The sequence below is a fragment of the Glandiceps talaboti genome, chromosome 12 (genome assembly GCF_964340395.1).
Source record: "Glandiceps talaboti chromosome 12, keGlaTala1.1, whole genome shotgun sequence".
Classification (NCBI taxonomy): domain Eukaryota; kingdom Metazoa; phylum Hemichordata; class Enteropneusta; family Spengelidae; genus Glandiceps; species Glandiceps talaboti.
The window spans coordinates 12,496,592-12,510,957 of record NC_135560.1 but is presented as its reverse complement, the minus strand read 5'-3'; the positions used below and the strand labels follow the sequence as shown (position 1 = coordinate 12,510,957).

General features: G+C 35.4%; 1 protein-coding gene across 1 annotated transcript; it reads left to right on the top strand.

Moving 5' to 3' along the window:
• The first annotated feature begins 6,519 nt into the window (after positions 1-6,519).
• LOC144443423 (uncharacterized) lies at positions 6,520-13,583 on the top strand. The gene is made up of 5 exons (XM_078132891.1): positions 6,520-6,934; positions 8,772-8,867; positions 9,588-9,821; positions 10,508-10,530; positions 11,475-13,583. The coding sequence occupies exons 1-5, from the start codon at positions 6,680-6,682 to the stop codon at positions 11,755-11,757; spliced, it is 891 nt and encodes a 296-aa protein (XP_077989017.1). The 5' UTR covers positions 6,520-6,679; the 3' UTR covers positions 11,758-13,583.
• Positions 13,584-14,366: the final 783 nt, after the last annotated feature.

The following is a 14,366-nucleotide window of genomic DNA, read 5'->3' as shown; positions in this document are numbered from 1 at the left end:
ATTGCAAGAAAATGCAATCTTGCTACCTTAAAGTGGCCGTATGGACAAATGGATATTTATTTTGGATTTTTAATTCAGAAAATAACTCTGCTATGTTTTCCTACTTGAAAAACAATGTGAAATAGCATTGACCAAGTCTGTATTTGTAACTCAATAAAATTATGAAAAGCTAACTGTATATAAAAGTTTGTTATTGTAAATACAATACCAAATATTTTTCACATTTTTTAATGTTTTGCAATTTATTGAGCTACAAACATAGATTAGTATATGTTGTGTCACAGTATTTTGTTGTTTTCTGAAGTAAAAATCCAAATAATACCATTTGTCATCCATTTGGCCACTTGAAAGGGTAGAATGTGCAGTTTGTTATTGGTTACTGCATGGTTGTATCAAACGCAGACAGTGAACACTAACATGAAGCAGGTTGTAGAAGAGACTAGAAAGACTACAAGTACAGTGTATTTCAATAGGAGTTACAGTACACTAGTTTTGAGCTTACAGAGATTAGAAGGTTAGACAGAAAGACATATTTGTGATCAATGAACTTGTAATTACACAAAGTGAAAGTTAAATGAGCACTGGAATTATGGACAAATTGAATTTATGATTTCAGACTTACGTATGATAAAAAAAAAATAGACTGCCTTGAATAAATAAAGATGGATAGTCCCAGACTGACCACTGAAATATGAAAATAAATCACAATTATTGCATATTGATGTTGTTGCCAAGAGTTTCTTTGTGTGTATGTGAAAAAAATAAAGCATGTATGAATGTAACAGTACAATTTGATGAACTTCCAGAAATTATCTTGTAATTCTTTGCACATATGTCAACAGGGTACAGCTTAGTTTCTTCCCCAGTTTATACAAAGTGTATACCATAGAAGTGTGGTCACATTGGATGACATTTGTACAAGTGGTTTTATGTACCAGGAACACCCAATTTATTTTGGGGTTTTATTTTCGTACACTTTTTTGATCAACATTTCAAAAACCTTGGATAACAATTATTGTTTTGTAGTATTTTTCACTCGTAAAATGTAAATTTTAAAAAAAGATAACCAAAACTTGAAGATTATGATGTAAAATTTATCACATATGCTAAGAAAATAAAGACCCAAAATAGATCAGAAGGTGTTACGGACAACAATACAATCTGTAGATTGATATTCAGATATCTATCAATGGCTCCTTAAATGTGTAATTTGTGATGTTGGTAATGTGAGAAACTGTTGGTGTCACTTCTATTTTGAATTGCTTTTGAGAAAGCAAAGTACAGTTTCGTCGGAACCCACTCCCCCACTAAATATGACCAGGCCCTTATGAATATGTAACAGTTTCATCGTCTATATTTTCCTAGCCACTGAATTCTGACCCCCTGTCATTTCACGCCCTTGTAACAGTTGAACAGTGGAAAACAGACGGTTTTCTCCATCCTCAAATCTAACGAAGATTTACAAAGCATGTTTTACAAAGGATACCTGATCCTATACTCTTTATGTACCCCTCCCCCAAGAGAATGTCGTGGCGGGGCCCTAGTTTTCACCACGCCCTCTAGAGCGGAATATACATTAACAAGGTGGTTTTCAGACGATCTCCCGACCTCAAACATTACCGGAAGACCCTTTTTATCACTCTATGAATGCTCGTATCGACCCATTTACAGCTGACAATGGAAACGAAGACATGACATGAACCTATTTGCCAGCGGGATAGTTTTTTTTTATTTTGTAGCAAGATAAAAAAAAAACATTCCTGATTTTTGAAATTGGTTACTACAGTTCGATTCTAGAAACAATGAATCTTTTATTATTCAATGTACAGTCCTTCTAAGTCATTTCATATATAGAACAGACCTACAATGTAAATCATAAACTAAGACGTTAGTTGGATAAACTGCCACACCTGTTAATAACGTCACGTCAAAACATCTCGTAGTATTGCGTAATTATAGAAATTTGCTACATGTACTAAACATATATTCAGGGAGGTATATACCTCCATGGTGTATTCGAGCGACACTCTTGTTTGTAGTGTGCATGGGTATAGGTACGTAGTAACGCTATGACGAATTTACAATTTATATATATATATATATATACTCAGTATATTTAAATTGTCTATGCTTGAGTAAACTGTGCTCAATACATATGTATGTAGAGCGTATCAAGTAAGATACACAGGAGGCTCATGTGTTTCTTACTTGATACTGTATCATATATATATATATAATCAATTATATATATATATATATATATATATATATATATATATATATATATATATATATATATATATATATATATATATATATATATATTACGAACGTATATGGTATGACAATGAAGATCATTTATTTGTGACTATACTTTTATGCAGACGGGGATCTCATGGTTGATGCATACTTCGTAATATAATATTTCAGTGTAAGCCATGTATTGTTATAGCTCGTTAATGACTGGAAAGACAGGTAAACTTAGGTATGGCCATATACAACATGGATCTCTACTGTTGTACTATGTTTCGTCCTTGTCTGTGGTCAATGACCATGTATGACATGTTTTATTGCTAGGATGATTTATCTCTTTATTTATTAACTTTGTAAGTAATAAAGTCTAAAGAGACTTGTATTGTGTGTCAATCGATTGTGCATTTACATTCTAGTAACAACTCTTAATTGCCTAGTGTGATCTTTACATGACTTGTGTTCACAATAACCCATTAAAATGTTAGTAATACATACATACATACATACATACATACATACATACATACATACATACATACATACATACATACATACATACATACATACATACATACATACATGTGTGTATGTGTGTGTATGTGTGTGCGTGCGTGTGTGTGTGTGTGTGTGTGTGTGTGTGTGTGTGTGTGTGTGTGTGTGTGTGTGTGTGTGTGTGTGTGTGTGTGTGTGTGTGTGCAAACAAAACTATATAGGAGCCTATGATAAAACATGGACCCTGGGGTGACAGTGAGTTCACTGGAGTCTATGAAGATTTCTATGAACAAAAAAAACTCTCCACTTTGAGTGACATTATATATCTATCTCGACCCTATTGAAATTCATGTCTACAGACGCCTGTTGACGAACAATTTGACAAGATACTTTAAAATACAAAATACGATTGTGTGCCATACACGATTTAGTTTCTAGTATCTTTGCGTGTCACCGGCACGGCAACAACAGAGTGAGTTCAGACAACTGCAAAACAAGGTGGTCTGAGGACAATGTAAGCAAAATGTTTCTAACATTGAGCAAAGATCTATCCGACCATCGAACTCGTGGTGCGTTTAAACAAAGAGCATCGTGCTGGAGACACAGTGCAGTAACATAAACCGTTCACCTATACATATCTCCCCAGGGCTTGACTGATTCGCCCATGTCGTTATTATTATAGACTCACAAGACCAGCTCTTTTGCCGTGCTTCGTGGACTGGATGTGACACACTTTAATTATTCAATGACTATCCCGGTAATTTGTAACAAGTAATCCCCAACCCTCGAGGGTATTATTTATAGATTTTCATAGAATATGGAGATCGAATGAATCGATAGCGTCTATCTGTTTTCATAAATACTTAATTTTGACTGTGCTCGTGACTTTCGTTCATCGGAGTGTGGCGACATTCTCTCGAGATTAATAAAGGACGTTTTTTTTTCTGTATTATTGTATTTCATCTGAAAAATGACATATAATATGATATGTGTCATTTTTACTAACTGAAATAGATTTGATTATCACTAATAACCGTGACGTCTGTAGCATAGCAGTGGGGGCAAATCAAATAAATGGTGTGCTAATGGCGTAAGTTTTGGATGTACCCCTAAACTGGAATTGACATCATGATGGTAGAGAAATGTACATGTATAAAAGATGAGATCAATAGTTCACTCCTTTAATGTAATTTTAGGTGTTCCATTGATCTTGTATTGTAACTGTAGTATTTGTCGGTTGTCTTTTATTACTACGTATGTTGGTTTAGGGTCCACGTGTTCGTCTCTTGTGTGAACTGCCTGACTAATGTCAAAGATAAATAGATAAATGAATAAATAAATAAACTAAATTCGTTTAGTTAGGCTTCAGAACCCCCCCCCCCCACCAACTTAATTGGCCAAAATCGTTACGTGTTGTCAGACAATACAATCAATTTCTAATCATTATGTAGTAGCAGGTAGTACTGTGAATACAAATCCAGTATGTAGTGATAATACCCTCTTTTATTGACACTTTGTTGGTCGTTGTAAAAAAGGCTAATAACAACAATAATAACAATAACAATAACAACAACTGTATCAGCAAGTATTTGAACACCGTGTGAATATTTAGCTAAGATTAGCATAATGGACGGTCTCACAAAGTGTATGTATGGACGACATCATAATCTCATGCATAATAGCGAAAATTCTATTCTCCCATTTCTCGATTTCACAATATTTTTTTAGAATGATATGTATTTAGGGGTACAAAACAGACTCGTAAAATCGGGGTTTTTTTTGTAGGATGAGAACTAAAATGGTTCCCCCTACTCCTAACTTTAAAGAATTAAGTTTTTAACATATACATCTTCCCTAACCCTAAATTAACTATATCCATCGAGACAGTATGTATAAACCTAGCAATGCTCAGAGTATGTAACACTCATTTCAATACATGTACTACATACCAATGATATTATATAAGGTTCATGTAGCTATTCGCATGTACATGTATATATCTACACGTGTGAGGTCGCCAGGCCGAACGTCGGATACACATCCGATCGCGAGTCGAAGTAACATGCCCGACAGCCACACACGCGTAGATCGATTTAGCAACTGGAGCACCTGTGGGTATACCCAAATTTACATATAACACTTACCATATGGCTATTATTCGTACAGTCACTGACTATTGAAGTAAACATGGGTCGAATTAATATTTACCATACTACTAGCCATGTGAAATGGACATGGACGAAATAAAGATTCGGGAACAAATTAACATTTATAGCAATAACTCGTAAACAGACTCTTGTGAAATGTACATTTATGTAGGTAGAGTCACAACTATACTCGTGACTTGGAGGTTAACGGGACAAAAAATCTGAATCTCAAGTACCTAGTACAGCATGTAGCCAGAGAAATACTCGTATTCAACCCTTCTGGTAGCAAACACTTGAGACACACACACACACACACACAAACACACACACACACACACACACACACACACACACACATACATACACACACACTGCACTGCACTATGACTGACCACGTGAAACAGACATGAACAAGGGTTACATTCAAAAGCAGTGATCATATGAAATGAACTTTACAATTTAGAAAAAAAAACATTAATAGTTGAATTGGTTTTTAAAAAAACAAACAAAAAAAAACAGCCAAAACTATCGCCACCTGGAGTTCGAGAAAACTGCTTTTATCAAACAGTTCCTGTTGTAACGCGGCAAGCCAAGTTGATATCGACCAGATGAAATAGACATATTCCTAAATAATGGCTAGAAATGCGACGTGTGTTGCGTAAATATATCACCGCTGCACGCCCAAGGTACGTACATATCAAGCCGAAGTTACACGAGGTAGTCTGAATGAAAGGTGGATACTAAAACCCGTACCCGACACAGTGAGTGAATATACAATTCAATACAAGCCATTCACTATACGGACGTCCTCTCTTGTGTACCATCACAATGGTTCAAGGAATTGCCTATCTTTCATTCATATATGCATGAACCCCCGTTGCCTAGTGACACATTTGTTGTCAAACCAAACCCCTTAACTTCTGCATTTTTATCACTAGAATGGAAATGTAATGTTAAGCTGAGTACGTATGTGCAGTGACTTTGTGTGTTTTCGATCGATTTGAAACTACTATATACTCGAGCAGTTGAGGATCTGCATACGGACAAAACGCAAGTCGATAATGAACGAAACAGAGGTCATTTTTAATTTACATCAAACTTTTTAATGATTCAAGCAAGGACCTCATAATATTGATCCGAGTATTTAAACACAAGCTATAAATATGTCAAAGTGTGCTGGGTGCGTTTTAAAGTGACCGACCTGGTTATTAAACGTTATTCGGCGAAAAATATAGAGAATATATAAACGCATTTTCTTCCATCTTTTCATGATGAACTTAATACATGTATTATATTGGAACCCAGATTCAATATGTCCAATATATATGCTTCTTTCATTTAATTGCTATTCACCACTTCTTTCGTAGTTAAGTGTGCTAACCGGGGGCGCTAAGTTCATGTTAATTTTTTACAATATCGTTATCTTCAGATGTATCAGAGTTTAATTTTCAGGAGACAACGTGATTGTCTTTCTGAATGTTCACTTTATTGTGAAGACATTTTAGACCCTCTGCATTTGAATCAGTAAAAATTCTCCATCTTCTTAATTTTGATATTATAAAATAACTTTATGGCGTGAGTCCCCCCGAAATCGGCGACATAGTAACCAGATTACAACATAAGCAACTGACACTGATAGAGCACCCAACTTTTCTGTGGTTGTGCGTTGCTTATAATTTTTACATATTATTTGTGTTATTCTGCACTAATTTAAGTGCAATAGAAGAACCAAATATCCTTTAGCATATTTTCTACCGACACTCAGTGTCCTCCATAAACCAGGAAAAATGTCAGACGGCGATGGATGCGTACATTGCGGGAAGTCGTTCAAGAGCCCCGTGGAAATGACATGTGAACATCCACTGTGTTTAAACTGCGAAGACGATATTAAGAAAAAGAACGAGGATGCACATGCGGAGGAGTTCCACTGTCCTGAATGCAACAAAGGTGTAGTACACCAAGGGAAAAAGAAAGGTGGGGCTAAGAAAGACTCCGGCCAGGACGAAATGGTCGAACGACGAGAACTGTACAGGAAAAACAGGGTAAGAACATATCTAATACAAACACTGATTTAAAATTTACAACCAATGTATGTATTTGACTAGAATTGTAAAGCTATCGGAAATTGAATATGTTGTCAGGTGAGAATTAAATTAAGGTGTCGGCCATTTTTGTTGTTGGCAAGCAGGGATAATGTCCTATGTTATTTGTACAAAAAGAGTGTTCTCTATTGTGGAACCACTAGGGAATCACAATAGCAGCACTTCAGGCGAGCAGGTCATGCATGGCTGTCAAAATATTCCTTACATATATATACTTCTTGAATACATGAACGTTTGTCCATGCGTGTACTAACGTAGCTACACGACGGGTTGTATTTATTCTGGTCTGTCGTCTCTCTTTTTCCGCGTCTGCTTTCCAACAAATCAACGCCTCTCACAGGACAGAACCTTCTGTGCACGCAGTGTTACTAATGGGCGTGAGTGACCCCGATGTAATGAACAAGCTTCAGGTATATGTCAACCCGGAAAATCAGAGTTTAAAATTTAAACTATCAATATTTTTGTGACATGTAGTCTTTTCTGTGAATTCTCAATGACTTTCTTTCCGCGACACAATTTACGATTTCACAAAGCCAATCAAACAAATGGGGTCATTTCAGGTCACGTACAGATCGCACTAACTCAATGCCCCTTATATTAATGGATTCAGGTGGCCTCTGATCACTCGTTACTGTTTACTATGTGTTAGTAGCCACTTGTATCTACATACCAGCCATTTTCATTGGTTGCTCTGTCAACTTTAGTTTGCAGAGGGATTAACTTTAAGACTTCTTTATGGACATTTGCCGTATTTTGGATCCACCGCGGTGGAATTTGGTCGCCCTAACGAGCAAAATTTCAATAAATTATAACAGAATTGACAGATTAGAACGACGACGGAACATTGTTTAGTATACGAACGATGTTTTTCATTCAGTACGGGGATTATCATAAGAGAGACGGTCTAGGCAGATACATTATTGCATCTCTACGTTCTCGAACGTGTATGATATTTCTACTGTAAAAAAACCGGTTAATTTATAATTATATTCGAGGGTAACTAAGCTAAACAACGCGTCATTGAGTTGGTATAGATACCGTCACGATAGAAACAAAAATGACCTTAAGTTTCTGAATAGTTCATCCGCAATAAGACTTAACCATAATAATCGCCGGTTATATCTGTGAAGGTTGACACGTATTCAGTAAAGTTCGGGGCAAATGTATTTTACGGGTCGACTATTCCATTAGGAGGAGTACAAGGTTTTTGGAGATGGATTTTATACACAGCGTTTCATGCCCTAATAAATGTGAATGTGTATGTTATCGGATAGTACGCCAATCTGTGTTTAAAATCTGTGCGTGACTGTATTAATTTGTCGCATTTTCCTCAAATATTTTGGGCTGTTTAGTTTTTTAATAGAACTTAATAGCATGAAGGGGCGTTGCCCGTCATTATTGGGAAATATCAGAGTGCAGCATTTATGTAAATGTGCCAAATGTTCTGTAGAAGCAACGTACAGTAAGCATGATAAAAGTAACAAATACATCGTATACCGTTTACACTGAAAACAGTGTACGCAGATCATTATACACATATGGGTTATAGCTTAAAATTGCGACTTGCAGTTTGAGTTCAGATTTCTGTTTGACCTTTGACATGTATGACATCATTGAAACCTTCTCGGTTTGGGAAAACAAAACAAAATTGTCAAAACAAATGTTAATAATACTGCCATCAATTGAGTCATGTCACATTTTTAATTTTGTCAAGTTTCAGGCCGAAATCATGAGTCATAAGCTTATCATTTTTTTCATTTTTTTGGTCAACTTTCAGACCGAAATCATCAAAAACCTAGAAGAATTAGAACGTGAGAATCTAAAGGTGGATGAGTTCATGAGAAAATTAAATGTGATCGGAGAGAAGACGAAGGTAAAGTTATTATGGCAATTTAATCATTAAATGAACACAATCATAAATAACATTTTGACCATACTTTCCATTTTAGTTTTTTTTTAATGGAAGTTCTGTTAACGAAATGCAAGAACCATTGATATATTGTCGAATAATCGTACAAGGTGTTGGGATTAACTCAAGGCCGCGGGCCGTGATTCATTTAAGATTATATTGGTACATGTGTAATTCTGATTATATTGGAAATGTACAAGATGTTCATTTCTCTAACTCGGTGTTTGGCGACATGTATAAACAGCGTCATGCCTGAACCCAAACACAGTAATTACAAATTCATGACAGTATGTAGTATAATTCAAGCGGATTTGCTAGATGTAAAATCATTTTTTACAGCTCCAACACATAAAACGATTTTTTACAATTGATTCCAAGAAGTCCCGCTAGTAGCTTGTACGTTCATTCAATTGTGGGTTATGCAGTGAGAGGTCTGTAACAGTCTTCATGAGAGACGATTGCAAGAAAACCTTCTGTTTTTGACCTCCAAAATTATTCACGTCCGTCACCAAATTACACTCTCTATCCTTTCCCCTTTACAATACACTAATTATTGGAATATTTTTGGGTAATATTCTTTTTATAAATAATATTCTAATAATGCAGATTTTGCTTAGACTTGCGGATGTGAAATTTTTATATCGATGTTTGAAGCTGAATGTCTTTCCTATTTTTCGCATATAGGGTAATGCTGCACAGATGAAAAATACAATCATCAAAGAATGTGAAGCCCTGGTTTTAATCATCGAGAGAAGAAAGAAAGTGATGTTGGCTAAGGTGGACAAAGCGCAACAAGATAAACTCCGTGCCATACAAACTCAGATGCGTACTTGTCAAAAGTCTATCAGCAAAGGTCATGCCATAATTGTGCGCACCAATAGAGATCTGGAGAGGATGCCGCAGATAACTCTGAACTCAGTAAGTCGGGGATTATTTGAAGAAAATACACATATCTGATGAGTAAACGTGAACTTCGTAAATTTAGGCAGATATTTACAATATGTTGTAATTCTTTTTCAAAATGACATGGGGGGTAGAATTATCTCAGAACATAAAGTGAGAATTTGCCATTTCGGCGGCCATTTTGTTTAAAACTTACTTCGAATCTTTTTTGGTGAAGGTGTGACTTGGTTAGAATGTTGTAGTTGCAAGGTTTCAGGTTCTAAATATAATACAATGATATGTGCAGTCATTTAGGGGGTAAATCAATTTTACTTGTCAGTTTTGAAATAATTAATTTGAAAATTATAAACAAAGTGGATTCAACTGCCGTAACCTTATCTGTAGTACATACATGTAGCTGCGTTATTTACAAAATTGACGAAAATTTTGCTTCTCAAAGTAGAGGCAGTTAACCAGTTATCATTCTGTGGACAATTACATGTCAGCTCATGGTAATTCATGGTTAAGACTATAAACTGACAGGCTGTGTAAGAAATAACTGACGAAGAGGCCGAGACGCCTTGCCTTTTAAGCTTACGATTAACATCATCATTAGAATCATCGGAAAATTTACCATTGACTCATGAAATGAAAAAAAGTTATGAATTACAAGTACTACAATAATACTGTGTTGTAACATCGTATTGTTTTTTTTTCCGCAGAAAGCAGATTCGATCAACGGAAGGTGAGAACAGTCAATATTCAGTCTTTAGACTTAAAGGCATTTAACAGGGCTTATCAAAACAATAGATTGAACAACTTGCAATGAGCAATCAGATTTCGTGTTAAAACACTTTATCGCAAGTGAGACATAGTTCAGTGTCTGTATGAGTTTTTGAACTTCTTCAAATCTCAGTAACTGTAGCTACAAGCTTTCCCCATTAGTGACTAGACAAGCAAGATGTCGTCGACAAGTGACAAATCTTACCAAAATTCTAGTACACTTATGATTGAGTCACAATATTACCTACCTCTATCAATGGCCCATTTCGTATTCAATATTTTTTGTCGTTTTAAAAACTTGCCCTTCAGGTCCTGACTTAGAAATCATATCGGATTGAAATCAGCCATTCGGCAATATATAGCACAGTCTATAATCTTACACAGATCATAAAAATTGCCGATAGTTATAGATAAGCTCAGTTTAGCTTTTAACACATCTGCATGGCGTGTTCGAAGAAAAAAAATGCTCACCCTCAATTACGTGAGAAAAACCGTGATTGCCCTCTTTGACTAAAGCTCTTCGTTCTCCTAAAATTTGTCTAAAGATTCCATTTACTGAGAACTTTCTTCTAAAATCATCACGAAGTTTACACCTTTTAAAACCCTAGATGCGAATGGACAAAGACACAACCGACATGATTTGTGATGACCTCGCTGTGCTCGAGTTCACTGAAAATAGCGCCACGAGCGTTCAAAACAATGTATTATTTTGTTTATTTCTCGATCTCCACTCTGATATTGATCAATTTATCACTGTATAAGACGGTTTATATTAGCATACAAAGCATATATAAACATATCATTGTTCACAAACATTAGGTTAGGTTATATTTTATTCTCAGATAATGTTTGATCAATCACTATATTTATTAAACCATTTTTTTGGTGTTTACAATCTCATTGTAGCATCAACGATGCCAAAGAATCACATCCTGAACTGACACCGTGCGAGGACGAAAAGATCCGATACAAACTAGATACAGCCAGTGCCAAAGAACAATGTGAACAACTTGACCTTGAAGAGGTGGAGGACGATGAGGAGGAGGGAGAGGGGGGCGGTAAAGAAGACGGAGACAAAGAGAAGGAGGAAGAAAATAAAGAGGAAGGCGAGAAGAAGGAGGGCGAGGAAAATGAAGAGGAAAAAGAAGGTGGGGGCGCCTGGACTGAGGTAGCCGAAGAAAACTCCTAAATTATATGCTTTCAATTTTGTCACCGTGACCAGTAATTCAGTTTCTTCCTTTTCGTTTGAGGGTTCAGGGTTGTAACGTTCGAATTGACATCTGAACACATTCACATATACATATACATACACACAGAAACATGCCTATGTGATGTATGTCTACGTGTGTGTCTCTGTGCATATAGTATACATCGCAGGGATTTTCACTGACAGTGAACTTGATAGTTCAAATCAGAAGAAGTGACGTTTTAATTAGTTTGATACCGATATAGGCCTAACATGTCTAGAGATTGCATCATATATTATATGTCTTTCACTACAAAAATATTAGTCAATCCATCGAAATCTCCAAACATATAAAATACTCTCAGTAACTATATTATGAAAAACTGAGATCAAATTTTACAACTCTATTTTAAATTTTGAAATATTCCTATCTTTCATCGAGTTTATTTTGACGTATTTCTGGCATTCTGTAAATTTTCCAAAACTCTTTGTCAGTTATCATGTGAAACAGCATTCGTTGTATTATAAGAATTCGACACACTCCCATACACGATTGTTTTTGCTTAATCACGAAGTCGACATGCTTTAGAAGTAATTCATTTATATCTGTTTTGTTTCTTAAAGTAGACATGATTTTAAAAAAATAATTAGTCAATTTCATGTGTAGATTTCACACTACATGCATGACTAGTAGCCAAAGTGACTTTCCAAGACACCTACAAAAAAACTAAATCACCATTTTGAAGAGCCTCTAAAAATCAAACCCTGATTTTGATGGCAATCAACCTGATTTACATTTACAACAAAAAAATCATCTAATTAACATATTACGTGTGTTACTAATAGTTTGTCTTAGAATTAAATTGTTTGTTTGGTTACACATGACTCACTTCTCACATCAGTTGTCATAAAATGTATGCTTGTTTTTAGACTGTTTCTCTACTCCAATAATTATTATTTGTTTTGTCTTGGAAATGTACATGACTGATTACTGTCTTGTGATGTTTAAAAAGCTAGTTCATTTCATTCTTTTAGTCAACGATTATGAAAGGGATACTTAGCTTTCCACTGTAATGCATCGTGTTAACTTACTTCACTTTCATCATGAAATGTACAACGAGTAACACTGAAGAAAAACACTTTCTGTATGTGCTACACTTGTTTATAGCAGTCATATTACAACTAGCAACACTGAAGTAAAACACTTTCTCTATGTGCTACACTCATTTATAGCATTCATATCAAACGTAAAAGTACACTGTTTCAATTGGTTTATTTACAAGCCTAGCATGCGACCTTTCAACTGTGGTCAATTAGCGAATGAAACAGAGTGTACTTTTACACTTGATATAGATGCTATAAACGATTGTGGTACATACAGAAAACGCTTTACTTCGGTGTTATGGGTTGTATTTATGATTAGCTATAAATGTGTCAAACAATATAAGTTACTGCACTGGCGCAGCTTACGACTGTCATTCTAAAAAAAAGACGCAATTTTCACGCATCAAAATTGTTAATACAAGTTGACCGTTCTTCCAAGATTATGTTTATACACAGACTTTGGATCTGACAATAACTACTCGAGGGTCTATGCAAGTTTATGATACGTTTATGATACTAGCCCCTGATGATAAGTTAATTATTGTACAACACACGTACACTGAATACAACATATCGTGTAGAAGAATGGGGTGCAAATACACTGTTTAGTAGATATGACGTCATGTTTGATTCATGACGTCATCAAATACTTGTATATTCCTCTGTCTCCTTTACTTTGGTGAATTGTAAATTTAATATTCTGAGAATACTTGTGGCAATGTAAATAAAAGTTGTTGATTCTAAATGTTTGTCATTGCATTTTATTATATATTATATGTAATACTACTGATAAGATAACACGAAATGACGATAGATACGAAATGTAATGTAAATATAATGCAAATAAATAAATAAATGCAAATAAAAATAATAATACATGATAATAATAATACATTTCATATAATTTAGGTAGATAAAAGTGTGTGTGTATGAACTGCTCAGAGAGAGGGTTAGAGAGAGAGAGAGAGAGAGAGAGAGAGAGAGAGAGAGAGAGAGAGAGAGAGAGAGAGAGAGAGAGAGAGAGAGAGGTGATAGAGAGAGAGGAGGGAGGGAGGGAGGGAGGGAGAGAGAAAGCTAGAGAGAGAGATATGCAGAAAGGGAGACAGAGAAGACCAACACGAGACATTTTTCTCTAAGTATTAAATACTTACATAAAACTCAATTCAAATTAATTTGCTGTAGACAATAATGAGTAATGTTCCAAAATCCTGCAATGAGTTGTGAAGAGGTGGTTCCTTTAACTATTGCAACTCACTTTTGATTTCGCTATTGAAATTTGATGAGGATTTAAACTTCCAAATACCACGTTCCCTCCCCGACAAGCTCATTTAGGACTGTGTCTCCTTCAAAATGTATCGAAAAAAGGCAAATACAGAACGGAGTGCAAAATATAATAAGGAGATTTAGCCTGTTTACATTGGCATAACTCAACCAGTCTTGGAACGTCAATCACGTTGTATTAGCATGTAGTTAGGTAAGTTACCCGGGGGTCATTCCCACAGTCAATC